Source organism: Antennarius striatus, chromosome 16 (assembly GCF_040054535.1).
Source record: "Antennarius striatus isolate MH-2024 chromosome 16, ASM4005453v1, whole genome shotgun sequence".
Taxonomy (NCBI): Eukaryota; Metazoa; Chordata; class Actinopteri; order Lophiiformes; family Antennariidae; genus Antennarius; species Antennarius striatus.
This window is the reverse complement of record NC_090791.1, coordinates 2524530-2537639: the sequence shown is the minus strand read 5'-3', so window position 1 is coordinate 2537639 and position 13110 is coordinate 2524530. Positions and strand designations below refer to the sequence as shown.

Genomic DNA, 13110 nt, shown 5'->3' with positions numbered 1-13110 from the left:
AAAGTCATTTTACCCAGAGTTCTTTGCAGGACTTTTTCTCATCCTCATGGGTTTCCGTAGTGTAGTGGTCATCACGTTCGCCTCACACGCGAAAGGTCCCCGGTTCGAAACCGGGCGGAAACATTTTACTATAAGACTCACAGTGAAGGATGATGATGATGATGATGATGATGATGATGATGCAGGTGTGTGTGTGTGTGTGTGTGATACCAGAATCGGCTCTGGCTGCAAACTTTTCCGTTCATCTCTCAGTTTCCTCTCCGGTGATCTCGGTATCTCAACTCTGATTGGTGAATTGCTGGACTCCTGGCCCCGCCCTCCCTCTTGTGTTCTGTTCAGTTGATTGGTGGATACCTTGACTCCTGACCACGCCCCCTCCCTGCAGCATGTCCCGATTGGAGGGTGAGTTCAAGGATCAGCTTCAATCCGTTTATTTTAATACTTGAATTTCTGTTTCCCAGCAGCCACTAGTCTCTGTTTGGTTCTGTTCTCCATCTTTATTATTGATCGGTGAACCGGTTCACAAATTATTGATGTTTAATTAAACACTTAACCCTTTAATGTCTGATTTGCTGTAGCTTCCTTTTCCTCTGTCGGCTCTGAATACTTTGAACGCATCTTCAGTAAAAAGTTATGGACACAAATTTAAGTCAAAAGTCAGAAAAAGTCACATTTTAACCTCTAGATGTTGAAGCTTCCATTTCCTCCATCGTTCATCTCCAGCATCTCCTCCATGTGTTTTTGTAGATCTGGAGAAAGCTGATGACAGGGTGCCCAGAGAGGAACTGTGGTATTGTATGAGGAAGTCTGGAGTGGCAGAGAAGTATGTTAGAACGGTGCAGGACATGTATGAAGACTGTAAGACAGTGGTGAGGTGTGTGTAGGTGTGACAGAGGAGTTCAAGGTGGAGATGGGACGGCATCAGGGATCAGCTCTGAGCCCCTTCTTGTTGCTATGGTGATGGACAGGCTGACAGACGAGGTTAGACAGGATTCTCCATGGACTATGATGTTTGCAGATGACATTGTGATCTGCAGTGAGAGCAGGGAACAGGTGGAGGAGAAGCTAGAGAGGTGGAGGTTTGTCCTGGAAAGGAGATGAATGAAGGTTAGCCGCAGTAAGACAGAGTACATGTGTGTGAATGAGAAGGACCCAAGTAGAAGAGTGAGGTTACAGGGAGAAGAGATCAAGAAGGTGGAGGATTTTAAGTACTTAGGGTCAACAGTCCAGAGCAATGGAGAGTGTGGAAAAGAGGTGAAGAAGCGTGTCCAGGCAGGATGGAACGGGTGGAGGAAAGTGTCAGGTGTGATGTGTGATAGAAGAGTTTCAGCTAAAATGAAAGGAAAGGTGTACAAAACTGTGGTTAGACCAGCGATGTTGTTTGGTCTAGAGACAGTGTCACTGAAGAAAAGACAGGAGGCAGAGCTGGAGGTAGCAGAGATGAAGATGCTGAGGTTCTCTCTGGGAGTGACCAGGAAGGATAGGATCAGGAATGAGTACATCAGAGGGACAGCACATGTTAGAGGTTTTGGAGATAAAGTCAGAGAGGCCAGACTGAGATGGTTTGGACATGTCCAGAGGAGAGATAGTGAATATATTGGTAGAAGGATGCTGAGTTTTGAACTGCCAGGCAGGAGGCCTAGAGGAAGACCAAAGAGGAGGTTTATGGATGTAGTGAAAGAGGACATGAAGGTAGTTGGTGTGAGAGAAGAGGATTCAAAGGACAGGGCTAGATGGATGAAATTGATTCGCTGTGGCGACCCCTGAAGGGAAAAGCCGAAAGGAAAAGAAGAAGAAGAAGAATTAAACACTTAACCCTTTAATGTCTGATTTGCTGTAGCTTCCTTTTCCTCTGTCGGGTCTGAACACTTTGAACGCATCTTCAGTAAAAAGTTATGGAAACAAATTTAAGTCAAAAGTCAGAAAAAGTCACATTTTAACCTCCAGATGTTGAAGCTTCCATTTCCTCCATCGTTCATCTCCAGCATCTCCTCCATGTCTGACCTCTTCCTCATTCTTCATCCTGTGACGCAGACGAAGGCGCCGCTGCTCGTTAAAAACTAAGCAGGTCAATTATTTAACGATCCTATTTTGTCACATTAATTCATTTCCAACTACAAAATTCGTTCCTTGCATCACAAACGAAACGAATTTTATTCCGTGCGTATTTATCTTTTTACGCACCACGGACCGGGTGTCCAAAGACGCGCAGCGGGACTCAAACCGAGTGATTCCTGCTCGGCTTCCGGGTCTCGAACACAACCAAAGGAATTCCTTCATCACAACTTCTTCCAGCTTCCATTCAGAATCAGGAAGCATCGGCTGAACGTCTGGTTCTGGTTCTGGTTCGTCTGACGCGTCCTGAGACTCGGGATGGAGACGACTGGACTCGACACGCTGCGCGTTCTTACTGGTTAATGTCTGTCTATCCAATTAATCAATTAAACAATTTATACAACATTAATCATTGGTGAACTGGTTCACTGATCAATAATAAAGATGAGAACAGAACTAAACAGAGACCAGTGGCTGCTGGGAAATAAAGTAAACGGATTGAAGCGGATCCCAGGACTGACCCTACAATCAGAGGACTGGTTTCAGGAGAGAAGGCGTGGCCAGGAGTCCAGGTAACCAATTACCTGAGTAGACCTCAGCAGGGTGAGATCGTGATTTGAGTGGGGGGTTCTAAAAGTCTCAATGTTTAATAAAGACTTAACCCTTTAATCCATCTGGTGATTCATGTGTCGCTTCTCTTTCTCCTGGACGGGTTTAGCTTCCAGGTTTCCTCCATGATTAAATATTTTCATCTTTATTAATTGATTCATTCTAACTTTAGTTTTTCCTTCTACACGAACTTCAATAACTCAGTGTTTTGTCCACAACTTTCAGCTCCTGAGTTTGGCAGCGACTTTTCCCTCCTCAGAGGAATCCATGAATCTGTCTCCATCATTTGAATCATCAGTCGCTGCAGTTTGTAGTTTATTTTATTTTATTGTATTTATTATTGGTGCTAGTAAATGCTGGTGGGGTCGACCCCCCAGTGTCCAACTTCTACCGGAAGTTCTGTCAGCATCACTTCTCCTCCAGTGAACAGGAAACCCTCTTTACTGATGACACTCCAGAACTTTGAGGTCCATCTGGGGTCCAGATCTGTCCCGGAGAACCTCCTGGTTTGCAGTTATTAAATCACACCTGGTCATGACGTCAATTTAAACGCACTGGAGACACGCCCCCCCAGCAGGTTCTCTGTTAACAATGAAGAATGTTGTTCAGAGTCCCTCATGAATACAAAACAGAGCAGAAAAACCCTCATTCCGTGTCTTCACATGTTTCCGCCCGGTTTCGAACCGGGGACCTTTCGCGTGTGAGGCGAACGTGATGACCACTACACTACGGAAACCCTGAAGGGACAAATGAACTCCCAGATTCAGCCTCCTGACCGAACATCAACTGATTTCTTAGAGGTCCAGGTGTCCAAAGTCATTTTACCCAGAGTTCTTTGCAGGACTTTTTCTCAGCCTCATGGGTTTCCGTAGTGTAGTGGTCATCACGTTCGCCTCACACGCGAAAGGTCCCCGGTTCGAAACCGGGCGGAAACATTTTACTATAAGACTCACAGTGAAGGATGATGATGATGATGATGATGATGTCCCAGTCCTGTGTGTGTGTGTGTGTGTGTGTTACCAGAATCGGCTCTGGCTGCAAACTTTTCCGTTCATCTCTCAGTTTCCTCTCCGGTGATCTCGGTATCTCAACTCTGATTGGTGAATTGCTGGACTCCTGGCCCCGCCCTCCCTCTTGTGTTCTGTTCAGTTGATTAGTGGATACCTTGACTCCTGACCACGCCCCCTCCCTGCAGCATGTCCCGATTGGAGGGTGAGTTCAAGGATCAGCTTCAATCCGTTTATTTTAATACTTGAATTTCATTTTCCCAGCAGCCATTAGTCTCTGTTTAGTTCTGTTCTCATCTTTATTATTGATCAGTGAACCAGTTCACAAATTATTGATGTTTAATTAAACACTTAACCCTTTAATGTCTGATTTGCTGTAGCTTCCTTTTCCTGTCGGGTCTGAACACTTTGAACGCATCTTCAGTCAAAAGTTATGGAAACAAATTTAAGTCAAAAGTCAGAAAAAGTCACATTTTAACCTCCAGATGTTGAAGCTTCCATTTCTTCCATCGTTCATCTCCAGCATCTCCTCCATGTCTGACCTCTTCCTCATTCTTCATCCTGTGACGCAGACGAAGGCGCCGCTGCTCGTTAAAAACTAAGCAGGTCAATTATTTAACGATCCAATTTTGTCACATTAATTCATTTCCAAGTACAAAATTCGTTCCTTGCATCACAAAAGAAACGAATTTTATTCCGTGGGTATATTTCTTTTTACGCACCACGGACCGGGTGTCCAAAGACGCGCAGCGGGACTCAAACCGAGTGATTCCTGCTCGGCTTCCGGGTCTCGAACACAACCAAAGGAATTCCTTCATCACAACTTCTTCCAGCTTCCATTCAGACTCAGGAAGAACCCGGTTCGAAGTTATGCATCAAAACGTAACTCAAAAGGAAGCAACACCAAATTATCAGGTCGTACAATTCACATCTCTGACTTTTCAATCAATAAAGATGTGAATTGGAATCGAGCTGGAAAAACATTCAATAATCAATAACCCTGAATTTGATGGTGTCGCATCGACGCCCCCTGGTGGCGGGCATCCACATCCAACTTCTATTGATCATTCACCACATGAAGGACAACAATCAGGTATCGATAAGTCTTTTTTTTTATTGTTTTCTCCCTACTTACTTTTAAATTTATTGGACAATTACAGTTTTGTGAAACGAGTCACAAGAAACTGAAAGGACATAAAAATGGAGGAAGATCAGCTACAAAATCTGGTGACGATAAAAAAAATAAAGTGGGGGGGGTTATAGGAAAATATAATAAGACAAGGGATCAAAATTCCTTAAGATTTAGTGTTTTGTACATTTTTTTGTAAACAAACTCGTTGAAAGGATCCGAACCAGATCTGAAGGAACTGAAGACGTTTCTAGAAACCCGTCGTCTGAACGTCACCCAAACGTCCACCTCTTATTTTCTACAGGTAAGACAGCATCGCCGTGACAACACCTTCACTCCTTCATCCCTGCTGTGTGATATGAGGTATATACGAGGTTATTCAAACCGCTCGGCGCCGCGGCAACCGGGATATTACAGCATCGTGTTCACGCCCACGCCGCGACCGCCGGCTGGAAGACAATTCATTTTTACAAAATATAATTTACACCTTACACTTTTTTTTTTTTAAATCAAGAATTACACATAAGCTTTACTAGACAACATCTTGCGCCCGTGTTTCTCAGGAATAGGCCCCTCCCCCTGATTTCTGACAGGTCACATGGTTCGGGAACCGCCCACATGGCACGTGGCCGCAGCCAATACTGGATCACTAACACCGGATTCGATAAGAACGCAACGCGGCTACGTCGGGTCACGACTAAAACTAGGGGTTCAAAATACATTTACATTATCCCGATTAAATGTTTAAGCCCCGCCCACTCTCCCTCCCTCAGCCCCGCCCACTAAACCCTCCCTAAAAGGGTGAAAGAGAAATAAACAAAAAAAAAAAAAACCCTTTTCCCATATCGACGCCCCTCCCTCCCCTCCAACTGGCTCACGTGGGTGGAAACTACCCCGGTGAGGGGTAAAAGCGGCCGGAATCCGCCCCGGACGACTCGTCTGTCGGACTGTATGTAAGAAAAACGGCTCAAAGTGCTAACTGGATTCTTTTAAAGAAATAACCAAAGAAGAAGAGGAGGGACGGGCGGGGAAAAGGAAAAAGTGGGGAAGCCATTCTGTCCAACAGCTCCCCCTAATGGCCAATGAAAGAACAACGCTCATCTCCTCCTCTTCTTTTTACACTGGCAGCTCCCCAGAGTGATTAAATCTGTTATCTTACATTAATATATATTCTTATAAATATATATATAGTTATATATATATATATGGCCCTTATTGAAGGAAACAGAGGTTCACATTGACACTAACGTACCATAATCTCTATGCAGCCGAGTAGAAAGTGTTTTCAGTGCTGGCGTGAGCGATGTGTTCGCGTCGCTCCTTCAACACGTAATAAAACATTAGAAATAAAACATTAGAATAACTTCTGTTCTGAGGAGCGTTCGCTGAACCTCGCCGGCGTCTCCTGGCAACGCTTTTTCCTGAGTAATACTTTCAGACCTTGTAACAGACAGATTTTTTTTTTTTGGAACTTTTTCTTTTTTGCTAGTTCAGTTCTGGGCTATTCCCTGCCATCGTGGTTATTATTTCTTTCATTATTACTGTACAAATGTAAAAGTTGATTGCTCAAACACTTCAGCTTGTGGGAAAAGACAAACAGGAAGTACATATTTAAATTAAAAAATAAAGTTCTTTTTTCCAGGAAGCCTTGCAGGAAGGCTCGCCTGTGGGAGGGGGGCAGTAAAACAGCATCGGTGTAAGAAAGACGTCACTTAAAAAAATAATATAATAATAATAATAATAATAATAACAATAATAAAGTAGAAGCACTAAAAAATAAAATACGGTCACACTTTGCGGGTCTCAGGTCTCATCTGTAGCTTTGGCTTGCGTTGCGTTTGGCGCCTGAACCCACCGTCTCCGTGACAACATCAGACAACAAACTACTGAACCCTGAGAACTCGGACACGGGCGTCCGTATCCGGTGATCCGCCTCCCCGCCGGCGTCGGCGCCGTACGGCAAACGGCGGCCGTCCGACTTGAACTGGGAACCGAAGGCCTGAGCAAAGTTTTCAATCTGGTAGGAAGGCTTGGGGGCGTCCAGGGGGGGCAGCAGCTCCTGCGCTAGGGGGTAGATGCCGTTCTTGCCCGGCGGCAGCGGCGGGTGCTCCTTCAGGTCCGACGGGCTGATCTGATAGGAGGAGGGAGGGGGGGTGGCGGAGGAAGAGTGCTGCTTCTCCATCTGGTCGCTGAGCTCCTGGGAGGGGGTGAGCTGCTGGTGGTGAGGGGGGGGGTCCAGGCTGCTCAGGTGGAAGCCGTGCTGCGGCGACGAACCCGTCAGCATCACAAAGTGGGACTTTGGCACGGAGGCGGGCGGCGTGGGCGATGCCGCCGGGGGGCCGAAGCCGCACTCCAGCGGCGAGGTGGTGTAGATGTTCTTGTCGGCGTAGAGGGGGGTGTTGGGGAACGGTCCTGAGGCGGTGGGGGGGCCCAGAGGGAAGCTGGCGGTGTGGCTGGTGCGCTCCAGCGCCTGCAGCAGGAAGCGTGAATACTCGTGCATCATCACCGTCCTGTCGCCCGTCGGGCTGGGGGCCCCGTGGCCGATGTCGGACCCGTCGTTGGCAGGGGTCAGCTCCACGTGGTGCCCCCCCATGTCGAAGTGGACGTCGTGGGGGTGTGAGGCGTCAGGTTTTTGCGCGTAGTGGTCCAGGAGGCTCTGCAGCACCTCGTCCGGTATCCCGGACTTGTCCAGACCCAGGGGGGCGTCGCCGTCCATCGCCACGGAGACCCCACCCTGAATAACGGACGGCTGGTGCCCGATGGCGGCCCCACCCATGTCGTACTCGCCGCTGGCTCCCACCCCCATCGGTGCCGAGGAGCTGGCGCCGTTGGCGGCCTGGAGGTAGCGCCGCTTCTTGACAAACTGCATGGCGTCGCTGTAGTTGCTGCTGGGGGGCTCCATGGCCCCCCCCTGCTCCAGCAGCCCCCCTTTGGCCTTGTCCAGACTCTTACGATTCGCTTTCTTGAACGCCATCTTCGGGGCTCGGCCGTGATGCATGCTGGGATCCGGCTCCGTGGAGGAAGACACCGATTGGCTCCCTAAAGGATATTCGTGAAGGCCGTACCCCCCAGGGACGACGGCGTGAGCGGGCTCCGCCTTCAGCCCGCCCCCTCCTTCACCTTTCCTCTTCTTTCGCTCACCCCCCTCGGCGGTGTTCCTGCCCCGCCCCCTCTTCCTCCCGGTATTTCCCTGAGTGATCCCGTAGCTGCCATGTCCCGCCTCCTCGCACCCGAACCCCGCCCCCCCGGGATCCAGCCCCTTCCTCACGGCGTCGCCGCAGGTCCGCTTGTGCTTCAGCAGCCGATCCGTCCTGGAAAAATACTGCAGGGAGGAAACACACCATCCGTTTGAGCAAACAACCCGGAGCAGGGGTCAAAGGTCGCGGCACGGCCACCGACCTGTTGGCAGGTGTCACAGCGGTACGGCTTCTCCCCGCTGTGCGTCCGCTTGTGCCGCTCCATGTGGTACTTCTGGATGAACCGCATGTTGCACTGATCGCAGCTGAATGGCTTCTCTCCTAGCATCGGGGCACAGCGTCGCTAACGGTTAGCTCCGACCGCTAACGGCCGACCGGGATAAACGCCCGATTTAAAATCACTCACCGCTGTGGATTTTCTCGTGCCGCTGGAGGAGGTACTTCTGGATGAAGCTCATGTTGCATTGGCTGCACCTGAACGGCCTCTCGCCTGGAAAGAAAGACCAATCACAGATCGATAAAAGATCGATTGATTTAAAGCGATCGCAACGCTGGACGGCAGCTGAGCTAACGTCGCTAACGGGTAGGAGCAGAGACAATCAGAAACAAGCCGCGCGGCATTCCTTCGCTTATGATTTCCAGACACTATAAAGTTTATAACCTGTTATTAACTTCTGACGCGTCGCGAAAAAAAAGGAGGTAAAACTGAGAAGCATAGTTAGCTAACGGCAAACTATGCTATGCTAACTAGCTACCATCAACGATGCTGGAAGTCAAGCATATTTTCAAGCTGCTACAGGAAGGGGCGGAGCTTGTGGGCGCGTACCTGTGTGGATGAGGACGTGGCGGCGCAGGTGGTAGGAGCTCCTGAAGGACGCGGCACAGTGTTCGCACACGTGCGTCTTGTTGCCTGGCGACAGGCTGCCGCCTCCGTCTGCATCCAGCATCAGCGATTGCTGCAGAATGACAACGAACGAGCGTCTTGAGCGTCCGACACGAACGCGGCCGGGAGGCGGATCGCATCCCGTATTTGGGAAAAAAACTCAAAAAACAGCCAAACGTGAGTGAAAAATAGAGGCTTTTTATTCGTCTAAAAAAGATCATGCAATTTAAGAGAAGGTTTTTTGATTATTAAATATTTGTTATATATATATTTTAAATATATTAATAATATATAAAATACATTCTTCAATTGTGCACATTTGAAGCCTGAATGCACAAACCTTTGCTTCGCTCCTCTTCCTCCTCGGTTTGCCCTCTTGTCCTTCACCATTTGACCTCCGACCTTTCCTCCCAGTGGGCTCCTTTCCTAGCTGACTCGGCAGCTGTGGCGATGACAAAAGGGAGTGGGGGGGCGGGGGGTGTGTGAGAGCGAGCGGCAAAGAGGAAATCACTTGATTGAATGTTGGAGGCCGCCGGGCTGAACCTGTGTGCGCAAACACGCGGACGTCTGCGGGTTGCTAACGCTAACGCTAACACGTGATGCGGCTCTGGCGTGCAAAAGAAAGTAACCTTCCCTTGTCGGGTGGGGGAGGGGGCAGGTGATGCACCCACCTCTCAAAAATATCAGCCACATTCCACATCCTCCATATTTCCTTCAAAAAAAATCCCCGATGTGAAATCATCATTTCTGCTTTTGACAAACTTCATCAAGACCCCCAGTGCCCCCCCCCCTTTAAATCCCTGCTTTTGTCCGGCGTGTGGTCGCATGGATTTCTCTCCCAATGAGCACAAAAGACGTCTGAAATTGAAGTGCGAGCTCAAACAAGACATCTGTGTCCCCGCCGCCATGTTTTCATTCACGCCCAGGCCGGGTGACATCACCCCCCCCATCCCACGGGCACACCCGCTCACAAAGACAAACAAGGGGGGGGGGGGGCTCATTTAAATGTTGCACCTCGAGTCATCGGGGGGTTTATAACGCAACAGATCCAAACTGTATTGATCCGATTTAACTGATCTGGGATCTGATGCTACAAAAAACACACCAACGCCTGAATCCTGATTTGAGGTGATAATAATAATAATATTAATATCAATAATAGTATTATTATTGATTATTTGTGTTCTTTTGATCTCCACCTACAAATAGAAATCAACACCTGCAATAAACATCTGATTATTTGCAGTCGTTTCCTCTCAATCGGCTGAAAAACCTGCTGAGGCAGCGAGACGTAATGTGACTCATCAGAAGAACCCCCCCCCCCATCGGTACTCACGCTGCCCATGTGGAGGTCGTGCGTCAGCAGACTCTGGTTGTTGCTGACCGTCACCTCCAGCAGCTCCGTGCTCTTCGCCAGCCCGGGGGGGTAAAGCGGGAGGCGGTAATCCTGCTCCGTCAGCTTCTCCTGCTTGATGCCCATGGCGTGAACGTAATCCCCCACCCCGCCAACGCACCCCAGACGCCCAACCTGGACCCCCACGCCGCCGCTGCAGTCGGGCGAGTCCCGCTCCTTCTTCAGGATCATCTCCTGCGGAGGAGGAGGAGGAGGAGGGAGGTCCTGCATGACGGAGTGGGCGGCCAGGCGGGTGAAGCTGGTCACCGGGGGGAGGTGGCTGAACATGATCATGCCGGGCCCGAAATTGGAGTCCATGCTGCCGTTGGAGCGCAAAAATTCACTGCCGAGTTTGTCCTGAATGATGTTCATGGTGGATGCCGACGGGCGCGAACCTACGGGGTGGAAGTCAGTGTCATCCTGCGGGGAAACAAACAGCAGCGGTCAGACACACATCTGACCCCCGCCTGGTAATTATTAGAAATAAGGATGAAAAAAAAAACAGCAGAACGGAAACAATTGCAGAGACGGTTAAGCTCGGTCTTCACAAATCAGCATCACGGCCTCTGATCCCACCACTGGGCGCTCAGCCGGATTATGAGGGACAGTTTGTGGGTCAACAAAGGGCTGCAGTCTGGCTTAGATACAAGTGAAGGAAAAAAAAGCTAAATAAACTGGAGCTGCCGTGCAGAATTCTCGTGTAGGATAAACGAACAGGGCAGCGAGGGTCACCGTGAACGCACCACCAGACACAACACCAGATGAGTTGTGCGTTAATCTGTGTGATGTTTCTGTCATCCTATTCCCACTCCAGATTATCTGCCAATGAGGAACCGCATTAAAACAGCCGCTTTGTGAGCTGATCGATCGCACCTATCGGTGTTTTTTTTTAAAATAAATATTACAATTAAATCTGAACTGATTCCTCATATTTAGGTGTCAAAAAGTGAAAAAAGTCTATTTTCATTATTCATTTTTAATTAATAAGTCATTTTTTAGGGGTAAACAAAGCTGCTAATGAGCGCTGCCGCGACGCGTTCCGCTCGAGCGGCGCGTTAGCAGCGGCGTCCACCGCTGCTAAGGACGCGCAGGAAACTTTAACCGGTTAAAAATGTGGACTTCGGTAACTCATGTTCACTTCAACCGAATATAAAGTGTTCACACAGGCGGTCTGTGTGTGAAGGAAACACGCCACTCTGCGTGTATTTGTGGAAACTAGCGAGCTAGTCCGCTATTCAATTAGCTAGCGTGCTAACCGCGCGGCTACCCGCTGCGGGGCCCTTCTTTGTGATGCGGGATCGGGCAATAATTAATACGGCCACGCAATAACAGCACATCCGCGCTCGTCATCATCAAAACCGAGCAGATACCGACGAGAAACCCGAAGAAACCTGCGTCAAATGAAACCCGCAGCTTTTTAAAGGTGTAAAAAAGTTAGTTTGTCTCTTTTAAAAAAAAAAAGTTTAAATTAAAGAATTCACCGGATTATATCAGCGAGCATTCGCGTTAACGTTACACAAGACATCCACCAGCCGGGGGGGAATGCTCCCAAGGACGGCCGCTGCTTTCCGCCATAAATGTGGAGGAAGCTTCTTACGTCGTCGGTGGTTATTCGAGGGTTTCTCCCGGGTCGCTGGCTCCGGTAACCGAGCGTACGTGATGGAGCAACAACGCGAGCATGACCCAAAACAAATGGCCCGCACAACTCCAGCGAACAATGATGCTCGTCCGGCTAGCAGAGGCTAAGCTAGCGGCTAACTAGCGGCGGAGCGCAGCGCGGAGTTCTGCGTCCCGTGTGAGCAGTTTCGCCGCGTCCGACTCAAGTCCGCACCGGAACCGGGCCGTTCGAACCGGGCTTACCGGTACAGGACCATGACCCGCCGATTCGGCTCGCGTAGTTCGCCCCCCGCCGTCCGGTCGGAGTCTAGAGCCCAAACATTGTTCTCCCGCAGCTGCTGCGTTCTTCCATCTTTCCTCGGCGCGGAGGATTCTGGGTCGCGCGGACGGACGCGTCCTGAAAGGAGACGCGGCGAGCGCTGCCGCACGCGGCGGTTTCCTGTTAGCGCGTTGACGCAGACGCGGTGCGGATTTGGATATAAGAAAGATAATTCTACACGTGATAATAAAATAATTTTTTTGAAAAACTTTCTCAAATTTGAGTTGAGCGAAATATATTTGTTTAAACATAAAACAACTGAACCGTTTGTGCGTGGATGGACAAAGTAGTACTAAATACATAAATGAGTTGTGTGGGGTTTTTTTTGTTTATTCAAGTGTTTTCCGTACTTTTATAAAAAAATTTGACAGAAATCATGATGTTTGTTCACATAGAAGGTCATAAAACATATTTTAAAAATTATTAAATTCTAAAACTATTAAGATGAGCAAATAATTTGTTTAAAAATAAAACAACTGAACAGATTGTGTATGCATGGACAAAGCAGTCCTAATTACGTGAATGATTTGTATTATTATTTATTGTGTCTTCATGTTTTTTCTATAATTTTATCAACATTTGACAGGGAAATCGTGACGTTTTCTCACATTAGTACCTCACTTTAAATTATTTGGTTATTTTTTGTCACTTTTTTAACAAGAAATGTTTATTGCTTTGACACTGCTGTTTATCTAATTTTATTTTAAAACGTACTTTAAAAAATAATGAAAGTGCAGTGATTCCATAAAAAGCAGCACCTTACAAACAACTCTTGACATATACAGTATAATATTATCTACATTATATAATATATGTGTGTTGTGGATGATCAGAGAGCAGCTTCATGCAGGTTTTCTCTCAGAGGTTAAGATTCAACAACCTCTCATCTCACTGATAGTCA

At 48.2% G+C, this 13110-nt stretch overlaps 1 protein-coding gene and 3 non-coding genes across 4 annotated transcripts; 2 read left to right on the top strand and 2 right to left on the bottom strand.

Moving 5' to 3' along the window:
- The first annotated feature begins 50 nt into the window (after nucleotides 1–50).
- trnav-cac (transfer RNA valine (anticodon CAC)) lies at nucleotides 51–123 on the top strand. The gene has a single exon. It is a non-coding gene; the product is annotated as a tRNA-Val (tRNA).
- A 3204-nt stretch (nucleotides 124–3327) lies between these two features.
- trnav-cac (transfer RNA valine (anticodon CAC)) lies at nucleotides 3328–3400 on the bottom strand. Its single transcript has one exon. It is a non-coding gene; the product is annotated as a tRNA-Val (tRNA).
- A 126-nt stretch (nucleotides 3401–3526) lies between these two features.
- On the top strand, nucleotides 3527–3599 carry trnav-cac (transfer RNA valine (anticodon CAC)). The gene has a single exon. It is a non-coding gene; the product is annotated as a tRNA-Val (tRNA).
- Nucleotides 3600–4771: 1172 nt separating this feature from the next.
- Nucleotides 4772–12249, bottom strand: znf281a (zinc finger protein 281a). The gene is made up of 7 exons (XM_068336443.1): nucleotides 12134–12249; nucleotides 10217–10693; nucleotides 9221–9322; nucleotides 8824–8953; nucleotides 8404–8487; nucleotides 8200–8318; nucleotides 4772–8122 (listed from the first exon to the last, which is right to left on the bottom strand). Exons 2-7 carry the CDS (start codon nucleotides 10643–10645, stop codon nucleotides 6611–6613), a joined length of 2376 nt encoding a protein of 791 aa, XP_068192544.1. The 5' UTR covers nucleotides 10646–10693; nucleotides 12134–12249; the 3' UTR covers nucleotides 4772–6610.
- Between the last annotated feature and the right edge of the window lie 861 nt (nucleotides 12250–13110).

Coding starts and splice junctions, on each gene's coding strand:
- znf281a (XM_068336443.1), bottom strand. CDS start 10,645: ATGAACATCATTCAGGACAAACTCGGCAGTGAATTTTTGCGCTCCAAC. Junction 9,323..10,216: donor ACGACCTCCACATGGGCAGC/GTGAGTACCGAT, acceptor TCATCGCCACAG/CTGCCGAGTCAGCTAGGAAA. Junction 8,123..8,199: donor GCTGTGACACCTGCCAACAG/GTCGGTGGCCGT, acceptor TCCTCCCTGCAG/TATTTTTCCAGGACGGATCG.